This window comes from Gavialis gangeticus, unplaced genomic scaffold, assembly GCF_001723915.1.
Source record: "Gavialis gangeticus isolate Ggan-Ray unplaced genomic scaffold, GavGan_comp1, whole genome shotgun sequence".
Taxonomy (NCBI): Eukaryota; Metazoa; Chordata; order Crocodylia; family Gavialidae; genus Gavialis; species Gavialis gangeticus.
The window spans coordinates 6,532,469-6,552,581 of record NW_017729024.1 but is presented as its reverse complement, the minus strand read 5'-3'; the positions used below and the strand labels follow the sequence as shown (position 1 = coordinate 6,552,581).

Below are 20,113 nucleotides of genomic sequence, written 5' to 3'. Positions count from 1 at the left end.
TATGGGAGAAAAGACATTAGACATTGGAGCTTAATTGCTGATTTTGCCTATGTAAAATGTAAGGTAGTATTATACAGATTTGATTGGTCAGAGATCTAGACAGCTTCTCAGAGACAGGTCAGTAGTTGTACGTTTTAATAAAAGTTTGTATTTACAAAGTGTTTTTTTATATGTATGGTCAATATTTTTTTTAGGAACAGTTGCCACAGTCCAAAAGTCATTTTATTAAAAAAAATACATTTTAATTTTAAAAAATCTTTTGCAAGAACTATCTGCTTCTTTGAATTTTGCTCTTGTCCTTTTCTGATGTTTTCAGGTTGTGTGAGATGAAGAATACTGTTAATTCATTGCATGAAGTTAGTGGTCAGCCAAAAAAGAATGTCAGGTCACACACAGGAAAGAGGTTAGTTAGTATCAAGGAGGCCTCCAGTTCATGTAGCAATCAATGAAACCATTTTCTTCCATGAGAAATAAAAGCCCCAGCACAAACCAAATAAACTTCCTCTCTTGTGGTCATGAGCACATTGTTAACAGAAACACCATTAATTTGTCTGGTATCACTTTCTTGAGTTGCTCATGAGAGTGAGCATGGCCTTTTCCCAAATACTCCCACCCCAGTATGGAGCTGAAAATGGCAGAGCAAGAGCCGTCATCCAACAAAGAATTTTGCCATTGAGTTTAACTGGAGAAGAAGACCCTACATTTTTCCTGTGGTACTAATGGCAGTTGTGGGTGCTAACCACTTTTTAGAATTTAGCCAACAAATCTTCAAATTAACCAGATGTGGCACTGCACTGGAACATAGCCAGTTATCCTGAATTAGACAAACTGTGAGTGACAGAAATAAGTGAGGCATGTTATTAAGAGATTCATCTCCTGGGAGAATGTACAGCCTTCTTTTATATATATAATATTTATATTAGTACAACACAGTACTAAGCAAAGATAGAAATGTTAACTAAACAAGTAAGCCTGGGTGTTGGAAGCAATAGCTATTTTAGCACTGTGCTCCTCCCGAATTAATGTATTTGGCTTCTTAGCTCGCTCATAAAAACATACCTTTGGTGCTCCTGGTCACAAAATATTCCCCAGAAGTTTTTTTGTTCGAGGTACAAGACTGGGTACTGAGGTTACTGTTGTAATAGGCCATGCATCCCCAAAAATACCAATGTCAAATATTTAATTTATTGTAGTAATTACTCACTCAAGTAGACCCAGCAGAAATATTGGTAGAAAGTCCATATTTAATACAATATGGATCTCTACCAATTATAAGGAAACCAGGGATCAGTCAATTCCCCTTGCCCCTCCATAACATGGAGATGATAATAATATTATTTCTATACCTCATAAGAGTTCTCTGCAGACAAATTTATTAGTGGGCGTGAGGTGCTCCCAGAAGATGGTGACATGGGCCATGTCTATAGTTAGTTAGATAAATGCATAATAAATCTTAATATTTGAATTTGCAATAGCGAAACTTCTATACCACATTCATAAGGCAAATGTTAATGATAATGCATTTAAAATGCAATGTAAGCGAACATCTCTTAATCATATACCATGGACGTCCTTATGATTTATCACTCTGGTAGGACAATTTCTTCACCATCAAGAAGAGGATTAAAAAGGAGCTGAACCCTGCCTAGTAGATTTATAAGGCATCTCACGGGACAAAAAAAAAAAAAAAAAAAAAAAAAAAAAATGGTACTTACGCTGAGAGCAATCACTGCCAATCCAACCAGGGTAACATTGACAAGATCTGTCAATGGGATTACATGTTCCATTGTTGGTGCATGTACAGATGCCAACACAGTTTTTGCCAAATCTGCCACTGGGACACACTGTGAAGAAGTGATTAGTATCACAGCCTATCAGTAACTTACAATTGTATTGTTTCCTCTGTTTTTAAAATTTGATTTTTAAATCTGGTATCTTGGATCAAGAAAAAATGTGTTTAGTAAATATTGTTATAAATGCAATCAAGTATATTTATATTACATCAATACTTTAATTTCTAAAGAGCATGATCTCTCCAAAGTGTCAAGAAAAACATTTTTCAGTTTTTAAGGGCTGCATTTTTGAAATTCTGGCTTTAATTTCTGCATTTACAAACTACAGATAGAAAAAAAATACAGGGATTACCATAGTTTCTCACATACAACATACCACCCCCTTCTGCTCCCCCAACCCTTGCAAAATTGCAGTGCATGTAGAAAGCAGGGAAGCTGATTATCTCCCCAGAGTTGGAAGTACCTGCTCCACAGTGCAGCAGCTGTGGTATTACTGTTCAGGCTGTTCAGGCAGCTGGAGTCAATTGACTAAATGGATTATTTTTTATGCTAGAGGTGTTAATGATCTGTCTCTTCTTAAATAGTCTTAATGTTCTACTAATCAAGCCAACCTTTCTTAGGGCAATTTTGTTGCAGGCTTCTGTCTTTCTGTTTCATAGCCTCTTTAGCACAGCCCCTTTAGCTCTTTATAATGATCCAGCAGGTAGGAATTCAGCTGTAGTTATGCAGGAAGGGGAGAGTAAAACATATGAAGATTAGTCTATGCCCCTGCCTGGCCTAGCCATAATCTAGAAAAATATTTTTTTTTCATTCTGCCTTTCAAAAAAAAAAAGTTAAGTATTATATTTGGGGGTATATTGTAGGCCAGAAAATATGGTACTTTAAGGTCATGTGGTCCCTGGAGGTGTGGAATACACACAATAAAAAAATGAAACATTTGACCCCTGTATCCTGTACAGGGACCTTTATTAAAGAGGGTTTGTACCTTCATTGCAGAGGGCACCTGTGAATCCTGGTAAGCAATCACAAAGTCCGGTAACATGATGGCAAGGGCCACTGCTGTGCACACACTGGGGACAGGTCTGGCTACACCGATGTCCATAAAACCCAGGAGAACAAACTGAAACCAAAAAGAAAAGTACTGATATTTCTTCTTGTATTTTCTATATCACCACAATCTTCAACAGCTAAATGAGTTAACAGTTAACCAGTTCAGTGCTGTCTACCTGCCACTTCTAGTTCAGTCTCATTAATTGAATATATAGCTATTGAACTGGTTGTTTTTATATTTATATAATTCCAATGAGTATATCATAATACTTTACTGACATGTAAGGAGATATAGACCCTATCCTAAAGAGATTACTACAATCTAGAGACATTCTAGCACTTGAAAAAATAGTACCAAAGTGGGCTGCCAAACAGCAGCTGCAGTGTACAGCAGCACTGATTTGTGTTAGCTTGCACATGGATATTGCATTTATCCTAGAACAAACAATTTTATCCTGGGAAAAAAAGCGCAATTGTACATACGTTCATGTCCACTGTCCTTGGATAAATGCTAAAAATATTTCCTGAACAACAGGTAGTAACAGTTTATCCCAGGATATTGCAAAGTATACCTGTACAATTATCCCCCGATTGCATCACTGAATCAATGGCAGAAAAATCAGCATTTAATTCTGCCACTCCCTAAACCCTGATTAGAAGGGTGATGTGTGTACATGCCAATCCCAGGATATTTATATTCTGGGACAAACACAGGGACAAATGTCTGTTTCTAGCTTTAGAGTTAATAATGACACAGAGCCAAATTCTAGCCTCATGCATGTCCTGTACAAGTCCACTGATCCCAGTGGGGTTGCATGGCCTGCAATTCAGCAACAGAATAAAGACTAAAGTATGCAGGCAAACCATGTAAACAGAATATGGTACCAACCCAACATATTCCTGGGTAAGAAGAGGATAAACAAAACAATTTACTTGCATAATAATTGCAAAACATTCTAAAATTAAAGGAAAGCATTTGGGAAAAAAACAAATCACAATACGTGTTACACAATACGTAGAAGAATGAAATAGGACTGTTTTATCCTTAGGAGGAAAAAGTTGTTTTGAGGCTTTGGTATTATTGACTTCTTGTGCTTTTCCTCACTTGTGAGAAAAATCTAAATCACTTCAGCCCATCACCCTATTGACGAAAAGGAGCAGGTATAGATGTTTTCCAACCATCCTTCCAATTAGATACTCATTACGTTCATTAACCCAGTGCAGACAGCCACATGCCACTTCCCTGTTTTTTATACAAACTGAGATCAGAAACACTGAGGCCTCCATTTATTTTTTATGTCAAGGATAATCTGTACTTCAGAGCTATATCCCCAGTCATTTATAAATGGACTGAAGTCTGTTGCATGGAATTTCTCTCTCTCTACCTCTAATCCATTCTTTTCTATAAATCAAGGGATTCAACAGTGCTTCAAGTTGTCCGTTGTACAATTGCAATGATTGTTTATTAAAAAATAAAGTTGTATCCTTAAATATTTAAATTTAGCTCAAAAAGCAGCCTCTGAAGTATATACATGATACAAGTTACTTGGTCAGATCCTTTCAGAAAGCTTCTATCCTTTCAAGGGAAGCAGTGGATCAGTCATAAGACAATCCTGCTTACAGAAAAGGCACTTTTTGATTTGGTCCAAATTAATTTGTGCGATCTTGATCTTCATTATCTCTAGGTGGTACATGAGCGACTGACTCTGAGGGTCATTTGAGTTAATGTTATTTCATGGAATCCACTAAAATTGTGGCACCTAATAATTCCAAGCCACTAAATAAAGCTTTACCTTTATTTAGTCCTCTTTTGGATTAACTGATTTACTGCAAATCCTTCTCAGATGCATGCAAGAAATGGTGAGAATATTTACATACCTAGAAATGTTTAGAACATACTAATGCTACAGCAATGTTAGGCATATAACCTTAGGATAGATCAGCAAGAATCAACCTTTTCTGGCAGGCATGCCACAAATTAGCCCCATACCCTCTGGAGTCTCAACCTAATCCCCTTTCTCTGTCCTATCTGCTGCTCTTCTTTCTGCTCCCTGCGTCCTGCCCACTGTATTGCCTGTCCCCTCCCTAATCTGCTGGGTGCCAAACAAAAAGGCTGTTTGTGCTGCAGGTTGTCCACTCCTCGGGTAGACCATATCTTTCTTGAAATTCTACCATTCGTAAGCATTTGCAGCTTCCTGTCCCAGTTCTCCTTCTACCTTTCAGGAATCATTTGGTGGGTCCTCTTCCTTCCCTTCCTGCTTTTGGTTGGAGTGGGGGGTGGGTCCTTCAACCATCCATCTCTGGTTCTTATTCCTCTTACTCTACACCCTATCTCTGGGTAATTTATTCCAGAAACATGAAAGAAATAGAGCTTGGAAACACAGATAACTCATATGTCTCTTTTCTGAATTGCTGCCCATTCTACAATGCAAATAGGAACACAGGTAGGCAGGCAGGGATTACTACTCTCATTTAGTCTGTCAGGCTGCAAAGAGACATTTCTGTTTTTCCATTTCTGTTTTTGTTTTTGCCATTCCCTACCTTAGTCCACTTGTTTGTTTTCTCTCTCTGCTATGAAGTGTCTTTTAGATTGACAAATGCTTCATATCTAAGTTTTTGCAGATATAGAATCATTGCACACTGGGCATTATATTGGTGCCTAACACAGCAAGGCACTGACCTGGCTGGCCTTTGGGGTGCTATTGCAATATAAATGTTAAATAAATGCAATGACTAGGTTAGGAGCTTCTACTGAAATACATGGGAAACACAGGTGTTTTGAACATCTTAAAACCAGGTTTCAATTATTAAGTTGCCTAAAATTAGGTGCCCATATTTGCAAATTTTGGCTTTACAAGCCATTGGTGCAGGGACCTGTCATTTCGTTTTCTATTTTTCAGGCACCACCATGGCATGAAACAAATAATAAAAAAGTAAAAGACTTGAGTTACAAGAAGAAAAAAGCCTGGCAGTAGGAAGTACAAATAAAGCTCGAGCTTCCATATGCTTGTGAATTAGCACCATTAAAATACGTAAGCAGAGACTGTTGCACAGTACAATTAACAAAGCAATGTCATATTATACTCTAGGTTTATTAAAGACAGGAGGACAAGAAGAGAATTTCAAAGCACTGATTTTGTCCTTACTTCTTTGACAAGTGGTGCCTCTGTATCCTGGTGCACATTCACAGATTCCTTCATCTGGAGAGCATGAAGCTCCATTTTTGCAGTAACAGGACAATGAACAGTTCGGCCCCCAGTGTCCCTCAGCACACACGCTGTCACAGTGTATACCTGCAAACCATTAGGACACAGAACCGTCACTAGCCACACTAGTAGTCACATTCCATAGGCCACGAGTAATGGACAACAGGATTGAAATTCCGACCCTATTGAAACCCACTGATTTTAATAAGGTCAGGGTTTCACCCCAGGCCTTTTAACCAGGAAAACTACATGACATAGATTTTTTCCTAATAAAGGGCATGGAAGAGACCATTTTATAAATGGTCATTCAGAGCTGTTACTTATCCATTAGGCAATAACATTATTAATCATCTTAACCTTGTGTTCTAATAAGTACTGAATTTTCCCCACTGAAATAAGACATTGCATTAAAATATCATCAACCATAATATTAGGGGTGATTAAAATAGGAAAGGGAGAAAGGAACTACCCCCTCTGCTATTTTCTTTGAACCCCACAGCCCTGAGTCAATTATGTTTTTGTTTTGCTGATTTGTGCCTAGGGACTAATCTTAGGCTCTGCAACAGCAAACCATTTCTGGAGCTCTCTTCCCACAAAACAGATGAACTCCATGGGATCTTCCCCTCAGGCTGCATCCTGCTGACATAAGATCTGTGTAAGGCTGCAGCCAAGCCAGACTGGTGTAGACACTCTTCAGGAGGTTACCTTCAGCCTTGCAAAGCTAATATTTCCAGTGCTGAAGCTCCCAGTATTGTACATGTTTTGGTCTTCTTCCATGACCTTTCTAAAAATTAGGCCTTACCCATCCCTCATGTTCTCATAAATATGTACTGTGTACCAGCTGCACACAGAAATGAAAGGGAAACATAGACATAGCACAAAGAATGGTTTTTAGGTCCTTCACAATGGCCATTCCAAAACAACAGAAGCTTATTTTCACTTTTGTGCAAGGCACTGAAAAAACCTGTCTTCTGAAAGTAAAAATTCTTAAGGTCTGAGATAATTTCATGTAATAATGGTGAGCAGGACACGGAATGACTTCTAATTAGTGGTGAGCTGATTATGGCTAAGCTTCATACCAAATGGAAAAATGTGGGACACACAAAGGGTTTCAAAACACGCCATGTGAGCATTCCAAAATGCTTAGCTGCAGCAGGCTTCTAAGGAGCCTGGTCAGTCAGTGTTTTGTCTATCTGGTTTGGCACAAAATTGATTATACATTCACCATGACATGAACCCCAATACATAAGCAGGCATAAATCATAATATAACCTTCTAATTAGGATCGCAGACTTTTTTCTGTACAAATCTCACATTCCTGGTATTCTTTAATTCCCTCACCCACCCCCCACCCCGAATGTTAAATGCCAGGAAACATCCACTGTGGTACTCAGACCTTATTGTGTCTACAGTACTTCGCATTAACAATTAACTATTATTGTAGTGCCTCTCTTGAATGAATCTTTGGCTAAAGAAAAAATGGACCAAATCCAGCCACGAAGTATGACTTGCTTTGTAAGTATTTCCAGCAAAATATGCTTCAGGTCCCCTTACTGTTGAACTTCTGCATAAGCAAAATAGACAAGTTCGCATGATAGCTGAGAAAAATCTTTTTAAACCCTTTGAAAACAGGGTATCTACTGCTTGTGACAACACTGAAAAATGTTACCCTATTTATATATAGAACAATTCCCCAATCCAAGTCCCCTGCCAAGCTGCTGAATCTAATTAACAAACCATCTCTATAGTTAGAGGAAAAGTGAACTTTCAGATTCTTAAATCTTTGGCACTCTTTGCTAAGACAGTCAAAGAGGAAGTTGAAATAGTGCCAGACATAAGGAAAACATCTGCCCATTAGAATCCAGATATTGATCACCCCCTCGTTTAACAAAGGTCATCTAATAGCCATATGATGATCACAACTGTTTGATTACCATTAACCTGAAAAAAGAGAAGTATTTGCCAAGAGTTAAAATCCTCATATACTGTTACCGCTCCTCCCATTATATTTGTTTTTTACACACACTATTAACTTCATTGTCAGACTTGTTTATATTTAAGACACAAAACAAACCAGCATCCAACTAATAGGTACCAGTATTTTCAAATTGGGAACCTAAAGTTAAACTAATAAATCCAAATTTGGCACCTAACTATGTGGTCTGATGTTTTGAGGTGCTAAAGCCCCTATTTGGAGACAATGAGAAGAATGAAACTTGAGACCCCTGGCACACTTCCTTTTAAAGGCACCACGGAATCTGCTCCCTGATCCCAACAATTGTGCTTCCTGCCATGCCACAGGAACATGGAAGGAGGTACAATTCTGGTATCATGGATCAGAATCCAGTCGCACCCTTTCTAGCTGCCAGTGCAGTGGAAGCCTGGAATCATGATCCCAGGCTCCCCCTGAACCAGCAAGTTGAAAGCCAGGTGCCTGCAGGTCTGGGGTTGGAGCTGACAATTTACATATAATATGGAACTCTTTTATGGGTGGTTTGTCATTTTACCATGTGCATGTGTAGCACCCTTGCCATTTATGCCATGATTAACATGTTAATTACATTACTGTAATATGGAGAAGGGAATCTGGAAACCATAGTAATTTTGAAGATGCTTAAATATGGCCTTAGGAGCCTGATTTTAAGTCTCCACACTTAAAAACTCTGGCCTTGGTTTATAAATCTGTAAAGACCATAAGCTGAAAAATGCAAAGAATTTTAGAATTATGCCTGATACTCTCCTGCTAAACCGTTTGCTTAAGCATTATCTTTCATATCATACACAGCTTCACACAGTAGAACCCTGTTACAGTGAAAACTTTTTTTTCACAGACTTTTAATGGGTTTCAATGGTGTTTCAATACACAATGGTCACTATTAACAAGTCAGCAGTTGCCAACAATTTCCACAGAGCATAATCTGAAATGGGATAGACAAGAGGGATACAACAGCAGTCTCAGTTGTACCCCCTGGAGCTGTGCACAGCTCATGGTTTGTGAAAGCCATGCTGTCAAGAAGTATAGGGGACACTGAGGTAGAAAGGATATAGAACCCTGGACTCTGAGGATCACTGAGGATTGGGAGCCCAACCATGGAGGAATAACAAGTGGACAAATTTCCTCTATAATTACTAGGAAGAAACCTCAAAGATTACTTTTTTGTATACAATTCTCATGTATTTTCTGATGGGAAGATAATCAGGTACAGGCTTATTCCCCTATGCTCAACAAAAGAAGAGAATGTGGCATCTCAAAAATGAATGTGTAATATTCACGGACAAATGTTGCATTTTTAATAAGGACCCCATATTGCAATTTTTATAGTATAATTTATTGAAATGATTCTGAACTTTGCATCTGTTTCAATATAAATGAAACGTTACCATATCCAAGTTCAGAAGGACGAGGTAGATACCACTGTCAGCATGTATGCAGGTAGGTAAGGGGTGGGAGTATGTAGACAGATATATTAACCAGTTAAGTGTATAGTTAAAAAATCCTTCTATTAGTTGTTATTAAAAGGAGCACAACAAGAACTCAAACACAAGAAAACAGAGTATTTATTTTTTTTTACAGATGAATGAATTAAATGTAAATTTGCCTTTGAAGGAAACAGATATTTTAAAAGGATTAAAACAATGGAAGACAACTTTTCCAGGCTTTGATTTTCTACAGTAAATTTCAGTATGGTTTATGGCAAAAATGATTTTACAGGAATTTAGAATGAAAATTTTGACACAACTATAACAATAGTGGTGCCGATAACATACCTGCATATGAACATTCCTATTTTAAAATATATAATTCTGTCTTATGTAATACAAGCTTTTTTTAAGTTTGTATGTTGTTTTTGATCCTGATAAGGAGATCTGTGAGGAAATGTTTTTGCCAGGACTATGGACAAAGAGCTCTTTGATGGCCTTCACAAGTTGCTAGGCAATAGCTGAATGGTCATGATAAACTTCAGCTAAGCAGCTCTGAAGAAATGCTCATGCATTTAATGCCCAGTGCTTTATGCTTGGGGCCTCACATCCAAATCAGCATTCCCCCTGCATCTGTAATTGCATGAATGGAGAAGACAATTCTTTTTGGAAATCAGTGTTTCCACTCATCTTAACAGAATATTTATGTACTCCATATGCTATATGTTGAATATTTTGCAATTGAGTGATCCATTTGAATCAATACAGATTGAGAACTAAAGGGCTATTTTTGTCCTGTTCTACAGGATAAAATAATAATTTCACAAAATTCTACAAATAATAATTTCTGATTTGCAAAGGCAAAGCTATAGTTATACTCCCAGACACTGAGTACTGCTTTCTACCTTGTAATTTCATTTGTCTGACAAACACAAACTAACATAAAGCAAAAAGGATAAATACAATAAATTCCGTATTATGCTACTATATTAGTACTCGCGATAGCATATGGAATCTTCCTCAGGAAGCAGAATCAAGATATGTTTTTGTCCTGCTGTAAGTCTTGTGTAGTGACATTATTTCAGACATGTTACTATGTAACTAAGAAGAAAAATAGGCTTTCAAAATCTCGCCTGAACACCTGGGCCCACTGAAACCAGTGACAAAATTTCTATTGGGTTCGGTGGGGCTGGGGTTCCAGCCTTTGTTTTTAGTCACATGAGAAACAAGCTGTTGTTTAAACTCATTTCAGTTCAAAAGAAACTCAGACTTGTGAGAGGAAAACAGGTGCATCTACACAGAAGAATAATATCAATGAGAGCCCTCACAATTCTCTACTATATGAGTGAATGAACAACACAAAAAAGCATAGCAGTCCTAGTGCATAACTCCAACAGGTTACACAATAAAACCCAGTGTAGAACAGGACACAATAAAACCCAGTGTAAAACAAAGCCAAAACATGTATCAGCCCTGTTGGTTTGGAAAGTCAACAGGCCCTTTATTAAGGTATAATATTATCACAAATCTGTGGCCACATTTGATTTCATATCTGTCAGAATAGTATACCACTTAGAACATTGCTGTGACCACAAGATTTGAGCTAACCACTTTGGGTGCAGACAGAAGTGCAGTTCCCTGCTGTAACTAAGAACATTTTGCAGGAAGTGTGCTGAGTTACAACAATCCCCGGGACCAAACAGAAGTTCACTGTTGGTTCCAGGGCGGGAAGGGAACCTAGCTGCTGACTGCTAGCTTGCAGCTGGTTTCCCTTAGCAATAGCCCCTCCTCCCTGCTAGCCCATGCTGTTTTCAGAATGGGAGTGGGGGAAGGGAACAGGAGGAGCTCATTCTACAGGTTCCCCAGCCAGCGCTGGAGTGGGGGCTCCAATACACCTGCCCCATCCTTCAACAGGGGTTAAAAAAACCCCAAACCAAACTCCCTCTACTCCCTTTGCCCTTCTCATTCTGAAAACAGCGACAGGCTGGGAGGCAGTGCAGACAATAGTTACAGAAAACGCTATGATTTGAAAAGTCTTCATCTAAACCTTTATGCAATGACGGTTCAGATTTCACCTGATAGGTCATTTTTTAAAAAGTCTGCAGCTGTGCACTTGTGTTTGGTCACAGCTATAGACTGCTTTGTGTGGCCAGATCAGGCAAAAATTGTCACTTCTGTCTGCACCTTTTATACTTCAAGACTACAGGAACAAACTGAAGGTATTTACAGATGTTACATTTAAATTGTCCTAACTAAAGTTAGGTTAATCAAAATGCTGATTTGTGCAGACATTTTGGGGGGTTAAAATGGCAGGCCTGATCTAAGTTAGTTCACCTGATTGGGAATGGGTTAAGCCAGTCTAGCAAACATCTTCAGGCATTCAGAGTGCAGCCCCGAGTCTGGGAAAGCCCAGCCATTCGCCTCAACCTTAAAGCTGTGCTCTTCCTACCCCATGTCTGACTGGGTTATTTTTAGACCTCCTGACCTCCACTGCTGGATGGACAACACTCCGTGTGGACCCACCAACCCCTGTTGCAGACACACCAGACCCTCTGGACCTGCCAACTGGCCCCTCCTCACTGCAGACCCACCAAACTCCCTCAATCCCACATGCCCCTCCCTCCACCTGGAGTTGCTTACAGTGGGTTCCCTGCAAGGCTCCTGGTACCAGTGAATGCCTATACATGCTACTTCTGGTCCATGATTGGGAGTAAGACAAACTTAAAGTAAGCCTCACGATCAAAGACCAGGTACAGCAAATATTTGTGTGCATCCTGAGTGAACGAAAGGACAATCTCCCTCAGTTGACAGCTGACATTTGACACACTGCTGTGCAATCATGATTCCATCAGAACATTAGTACCGTATATACTAAGGTTACCATACGTCTGGGTTTTCCAGGACATGTCCTCTTTTTGGGTCCTCCCATCTCCATCTTGGCAGTTTTTTAAATATCAGCAAATTTCTGGGATTGTGTTCTGCCTCTGCTTTCTTGGCACTTCCTGGCTTGCCCCAGCAAGGAGCTGCTTGGGGATGCAGGGAGCAGGGGAGAAGCATCATCTGAGTCTGATCAAAAGCTCCAGCAGCTGCAGGCAGGTAAGGCCAGGTCTTGGAGAGGGTTTGTGTGTGTATGAACGAGGGGGGCAGGTGCCTGCCAGCACCTGGGCTGCAGCAGGGCAGAGAGGCAGGGGAGGTGCCTTCCCCTCCAGTGGGGAAAGGGGTGGGGGGGGTTCTTTGGGGGCAGTGGAGTTGTGTGGGCAGCAGGGCTGGGGGGAAGGGGTCTGCAGGTTGGGAGTGAGGGTCACCAGGGCTAGGGGAGCTGTGCGTCAGCAGCATGGGGCACAGACAGGTTGGGATTGAGGGGCATCAGCAGGCACGGGGGGGGGCTGTGGGTCAGGAGTGAGGGGCACCAGCAGGGCTGGGAGGACTATGGCTTGGGAGTGAGGGGCAGGTATAAGACTCCTTGCCTAGTATAGCGTCATAGGGACACAACACAGGGCATGGGCATATCACTGCCTCCCCCAGTCATATTACCGCCTCCCCACAGGTGTCCTCTTTTTTGAAACTGGAAATATGGTAACCCAAATATATAATGTAAATGTAGTGGATCATTTTTCACTAGTAATCTGAAGACTAGATATAATAAAAGGTATAAAATGGTAGCATATGTAGTATGCAAAAAATATATGGATTAAAAAGTAAGGACTAAGACAGTGTCCTAATACAGGCCTTCTAGAGGACTTGTTTGTTTATATTAGAGAGGCATTTTTCATACTAAATTTCACTCTGCTATTCAGTAATAAACACAATAAGATACAGACCTCCCTTCCTAGGGCAGACATATTTGATTGGTGTCAGCAGGTGTCTGTGATACTGAAAAGTCAGAGACACCCTATCTGGCATAGCATATGGATGAATACCACACATGCTGGTGTAATGTACGTTGGTATTACTGTATCTGTTTTTTTTCCCATAAGCCGCTGTTATTGTTTTGGCAGAGATAATGTGCTAGTGGTATTTCATAATCCCTGACACCACATAGCTTTTACACTGGTCTTCAAAGTTACATGTGCAGTATCAGTATGACATGACTTTCTACAGGATTTCCAATGTCTACCAGAGCTAAGGAATAGTGAGTTATTACTAATAAACAGTCTACTTTAAACTGTCTAGGAGAATATTCAGTGCTTTTTACAACAGTTTAATGAAAAGTCTCAGTAGTCCAAAACCTGGATTTTCTAATCTTATAAGCATGCTGCAAAACCCAACTTTTCATGGCTGTCAAAGGTGGTGAGATTATGGGATAAGGTTAATAGGTTTCATTTGTTGTATTATGTTGGGTAGTGGATTATTGCTATTGAAATGAACAGTATCAAGCAAGTCCTTGAAGTGCATTTGATTCTGAATTTTTCTATAAACTGTACAGTTAGCATTTCAGTGCTCAAGAAATGAATAACAATATCAAAAGCAAATACATAAATAAATGATTATGCATAAACATATTGCTCCAAAAGTAACAGTCACCATTTAACAGGAAGAAGTTTGTGTGTGTTTGTCTTTATTTTTTGTAAAGCTTTCATATTTGAAAGCTCATTACCCCTTTCCATTACTTTCCCTTCAAAGAAAGATATAGTTAGTGAATGATTATAGTAAAAGATGTCAGGAAAAGAAGAGTAGATTTAGCCACAGAGATCATCTGAAATGCGTGTGGGTGCTTCTGTTTTGCCATCATAATTCATGCGGCTGCTGGAATGCATCAGTATGGTAAGGGAACTGAAAAATAAGCCTCTCCATTAATTCCAGCTGTTCTAAGCAGGGTGGGGCTCCTATATGGTGGACATTCTTAATTTAAGCTGTAAACAAGACTGGCTTTCCTGAGGGTGAATATTTGCCACTTGCACTCTATGAACAGGGTGGAGTTTCCTTTAGGATGAATATTCTTAGCTTAAACCCCTCACTGGGTAACAGCTGCAATAAAACAGCTTTTAAAGAAATTATTCTAAGTTTTCTGGTATCTCTAGACCATGCAACCTCTAATAACTGAATTAATAATTTTGATCAAGTAAAAAGATTCCCACAGGCAACACAAACATATTGGGGCATGGCCCCCAATAAAGGCAAACTTATTTGTAAGAAGAAATTGAATGCTGTTTTATTATTTATTAACTCATCAATTAAGAGTAACTAAGGGGCAGTTTGCTACAGCATTGCCTTAGGAATGCGACAGCTCCAGAGCTCCTGGCTGGCTCAAGGGCAACCAGTTCTCTCACTGTTGTAGAGAAAAAATACATTATATGCCAAGCTGATACTTAGCTGAGGAAAGGTGCTAGAGGTGGGCAAAGTGTTTTGGCCAAAACTATTAATGGAAACAAAAATACAAAATTGTCAACATGGAAACACTGGGGGATTTCATCGTTGTTCCAGTAATTATTCTTGTCCAAAAACCCAAGCTTCTTCTGGAAAGGTCAAATATTTCACTGAAACTTTTAAAGCATTTTGATTTTTTTATTTGAAATCTATGCAATTTAAAATTTCCTTTAATTTTATTTTTTAAATAAAATCCTTAAAATATTTAAATTCAAAATTAATATTTCATTTGGTGTCAAAACAGTTTGTTCAAAAAATCCTATTTCCCTTCAACTTTTTGGAACTGCAGTGAACGGAAAAATAATTTCTTCACATATCTGTTAACAACAAAATGTTCCGCATGCTGACTGTGCCCCTACTTGAAGCTCCCAAACCAATCTAGCACATAATATGTCTGATGTACAAGCTTTACATTTTTAAATGTCTAACTTCTTGACTTTAAAAGCAAAGACACAGAGATATAGGGATTTTCAACAGCTTTATCATCTTTGCAATAAAGTCAGTAGAAAGATTCTTAGTGAATTCAGTGGTGGTACAATTAGGCCTAACATCTCTGTAAACTTGTGTACTCTTATCACTTAAATGTCATCTCTACTATCAAGCTTCATGGTACAACTATTTTAAAACCTATTTCTAAAGTATTCTCTCTTTTTTCATCATTCTAAATATAAGCACTTTCATAAATAAGGGTGGATTCCTCCTGGCTGTCAATCCAACACATGAAGTGTGGGTGGAGGATTTTCAGGCACTGAATGTAAGAAAACTATCTTGTTTATGTCATACTGTCTGTCTAGACACCATCAACTTGTTGAAACTAGTCTCCCTTATACATACTGCCAAGTTGACATCATCAGGCAGACTCAATTTCACTCATAATCATGCATGAAGATTTTCTAATGCAAATATTTCTCCTCCTTAAGACTAAAAGAGAAAAGAACTTTTTTTAAAAGAAAAAATGCACAGATGCTTCCCTCTTTTCAACCGAGTTGGAGATTTCTGTCATGTTTGAGTCCTTCAGGCATACCCTATCTTAGTACTACACCACTGATACTAACCAGTTCTACAATATTCTTTGCAAAAATATTTGCAATACAAAAGTTGCCATGATTCCAACTCTAGTTATTAAAACAAAATGTTCGGTTCCACTATTTATGTGTTACATTTCTGACACTTCCTATAAAATATTTATTAAATGTTCCTAATCTTAGGCTCCTGCCAAACGTGCAGGTAAAGGCATGATGGGATATGATGCACATCTTACATGTATGTGGCAGGAGGCATGACTGTGGGATCATGATTCAGATTCCATTACACCTTATTGCTGGTTAAGGGGAGCCCAAGACTGTGATCCTGGGCTCCCTCTGCACTGAAAACAGCAAGCTCCCATGGCTGGGAGCCTCCTTAGTTGACAGGGCTCCCAACTGTAGGAGCAGATGGTGCACCCCCATGGCTGTGGACCCCATCAGCAGAGGGTAACAGCCACAGAGCCGCACCTGGCCACATATTGAATTAATGGTGTGACAGGTAGCAGCCACAAAGTTATCATGCATTTTTTTTGTGGGATAACTTTGTGGCTTATCCCTTATTTTATCACACCTTTAATTGATTGAACGTGTACCCAGGTCACAACTTAAGATGCGATTAACTGGTTAGTCACATCTTAAATGTAACATGTAGCAGGGGCCTTTGGCCGCCTCTGCACTTAAGGCACGATTAACCAGGTAATCATGCCTTAAGTTGTGACCCAGCTATACATTCAACCAATTAATGGTGTGGCAAAACAAGCAATAAGCTACACAGTTATTCCACAAAAAAATGGGTATAATTTTGTACCTTGTTCTAATCATACCAGTAGGTGAACATATGGCCTGGTGCTCCCCTGTGGCTAGGGGACCCATCAACCAAGGTACTCCCAGCCACAGGGACGCAACAGCTGCTGCCAGCCCCGCAGATGACAAGGCTCGCAATGGTGGCATCATTGTCAGTTGTGGGGCCTGCAGCAAGGAGAATGGTGACCCTGCTGCGAGCCTCCCCAACTGCAGGGCTTGCAGCTGGTGTAGCGTCTTCAGCTGTGGGGCTTGCAGCAGGGGCAGAAAGGAAAACACTTCCAATGCTCTAAGCCTTGTGAGGTGCAGGGCTCACAGCAGCAACAACATTCCCCCACACTGCCCCTGCTGCAAGTGCCACAGCCAACACCATTGCAGGGCTCACAGTGGGGACAACAGGGGCTCACAGCAGTGTCTGTGTTCCCCCACACTGCCCCTACTGTGAGCACCACAGCCGACATCGCTGCAGGGCTTGCAGTGGGGGCAGCAAGGAGAACACTGCCCCCACCTCCAGCCTCGTGACATGTAAGGGTCACAGTGGCATCAGTGTTCCCCTACTGACCTTGCTACGAGACCCGCAGCCCACGTTGCCTGTGGAGCTTATGTTGGGGGCAGTGCAGGGAATATGACCTCCACTCTAAGTCCTGTCGAGCCCCATCAGGGGCAGGGGAGTCAGAGATTATGATGGGCACCACTGATAGGCACAATGGGATCTAATACACGATCCCACAATCATGCCTCCTGCTACTGAAATTGAATATTGAAAGAACAATGGAAATATTTTCATTGCATCTTCGTAACTGTACTTCTAGTATCTGTGGACTCGTCCAAAAAACAGGCATTATGCTTTCCCCAGTCACTAATTATACAAGACAAAATGAGAATTTTCTGTAAGTGCATCTCTTTTGAAAGGCATGCACAAAAAGGTGATCCTTGTTTTCACTTATATATGTATAAAAACATGACTCACTTATTCATGTTTTTGGATGAGTCCACAGATACTAGAAGTACAGTCAGGAAGACCCTATATATATTTGTGCTTTCAAAAGAAATGAACCTACATAAAATTCTCATTTTGTCATATCTATCTATAGATATGTATATATATTAGAGATCTGAGATTAGATTAAAGTGAGGAGTGTATGTGTAGAAGGCAACACATCTCATTACAAAATGCCTGTCTCAAGACTGCAGATATTTCTGCAAAAGTAAGACCAAAGGTAATAATGTAAAGGAGATATATATATATTTTGTGAGTACTTGCTCAGATTGTGCTAGTCATATTCACACCCATTTTACATTCCTGTACCAGGAGTATTCACTTTATTGAGTTTCTGTCACAGTGAGCTTGTCAAAGACTATGTTGTAGTCTCATGCTCAAATGCAAATAACAAATTTTAAACTCATTATGTGAGTACTTGCACTAGATGTGCTCTCTCACACTGGATAACGCACTGATTGACACATCAGGAGACTCTCACCAGAGACATGAGCACACAGAAAATTTAGCTGAGCAAAGCTTTCATTGACGACTTCCCAATTTAGACTCCATGCACTGTTAATTTTCTGCGAATTTGACAAATGCTAATTAATTTAAACTCTCCTGCCAACTTCCTCCAAAAAACTATTTTTTTCTTGAAATGACAGCTCAGGCAATATTGGGTTCCCAGAATGAAAACATTTATGTTTTTACAAGATTCCCTAATCCTTCTTATCTCCTTTCTCTCTTTGTAAGAATCAAAGCCTTTTTCGGCATGTGTGCTGATCATAAGAGTTACACTCATCCAGTCAGGGAACATAAAACAATGTTATGTGAGTTTAAACAACTGCAACAACTAACCAACACAACATGATTTCCAAACAAAGTATCAGATACATATAGCAAAATATCTCTGATCAATCCACAGAGTTACCAAAAAGTGCATGCTTATAAAAAATGGTAAAATACATTTGAGTAGAGATGATCTTTCTGTGAGCAGAACAATTTCCAAAACTTGTCAAATATTTGCTGCAGATTATTTCCTCAGTTCTACCTGATATCTGATATCCCTAGAAGCACCATGGAAAATAAAGAAATTATATTTCCTCTGCTAGAAAACACTCATTCCCTAGAGTAAGAAAAAAAATAATTGTACTGGATTAGAACTGAAATCACAAGGCAAAGACCTTTAGAAGGATAGAAACAGCTTCTGTTCAGATAGAAGTCTTCTTTGTTCTGCCATTTACCAATGAATAGTGTAATTTTCAAAAACCAGTTTTGGTAAACTTAGTAATGAAAAAATAATCAACAAAAATTCTTTAGAAACATGTGGAAAAATCAAAATGCAGAAGTGCGAACAACTTTTTTACCAGTAGGTTTGGACCAAGAATACTTCTTCAGGCAAAAACTTTGGCCAATCCTACTAACTTCACAACTTCTATAGGAGCCAAGATTCCACTGGCTGCCTGCCCAGTGTTTTAATATAAAAAATAGGGCTGTCAGTTAATCGCAGTTAATTTACACAATTACCGCAAAAACAAATTAACATGTTAATTTTTTTCATTGCGTTAATTGCGCACATCATTTTGACTAGTGAAATGGACCAGCCAGAACCCATGCCCTGCCCCACGTTTACTCCAGACTCACCCGCTCACACTGGGCAGTGGTGGCAGCAGCAGAGGCTGGGCAGAACCTGCTACTTGACAGGAGGGGAAAGTGGCCCCTGTCCCTCACTGCTGCTGGGCTCTTCTTCCTGCAGCTACCCAGAGCCCAGGCCCAGGCTGCCCTGCAGCTCTTCTTTGCTGCTGTCACCACCTCCTCTAGGCCACCCAGTGGGGCAGAGGTGGCATTGCAGATGGCTGCAGCAACAAGGGCCTGGCAACAGTGAGAGGGAGGGACCACTTTTCCTTCATGCTGAGCAGCAGCTTCTGCCTGGCTGCTACCACTGCTCAGTGGGGCAGGTGAGTCTGGAGCAGAGGTGGGGTGGGCCAGGGTTGGGGCTGTTCTGGTCTGCTCCAGCTGGGGCGAGTCCAGAGTGGGCATGGGATGGGCCAGAGTTGGGGATGGGGCTGTGCATGGGGAGCAGCTGCAGGGCACACAGGCTCCGAGCTGTAGGGTAAGGGGTGCTGACTATTGCTTAACTGTTAATTAAAATTGCAATTGTTTGCAACTTTTCTTTTAAAATCTTGCAATTAATTGCAATTAATTTTTTTAATCATTTGTCAGCCCTAATAAAAAATCTTCCTGAGTTCCTGGAGATGCAGCCCATGTGGCTCCTAGATAAAAACTAGAAACACTGCCTTAGATATTCAATCAGATATGAACAATACTATCAAGTGTTGCTGACCTTTGAGACTTCCTCCATTCACTCCCAAACATCTGCCCAGTTTTTAGGCCCATTAAGCTTTAGCTTCTGAAGAGAGCATGGGAGGAAACACTCAGCACATAGATGGTGTCCCCAACTTGCATGTG

At 40.0% G+C, this 20,113-nt stretch overlaps 1 protein-coding gene across 2 annotated transcripts in view; it reads right to left on the bottom strand.

Moving 5' to 3' along the window:
• Window positions 1-20,113, bottom strand: part of MEGF10 (multiple EGF like domains 10) — a 162,973-nt gene that overhangs the window by 28,379 nt on the left and 114,481 nt on the right. For both annotated transcript variants that reach the window (XM_019516855.1, XM_019516856.1), the window contains exons 13-15: window positions 5,990-6,136; window positions 2,779-2,913; window positions 1,716-1,844 (exon numbers count right to left, since the gene is read on the bottom strand). In XM_019516855.1, the coding sequence (XP_019372400.1) occupies window positions 1,716-1,844; window positions 2,779-2,913; window positions 5,990-6,136 (411 nt within the window). The remainder of the gene's footprint in view (window positions 1-1,715; window positions 1,845-2,778; window positions 2,914-5,989; window positions 6,137-20,113) is intronic.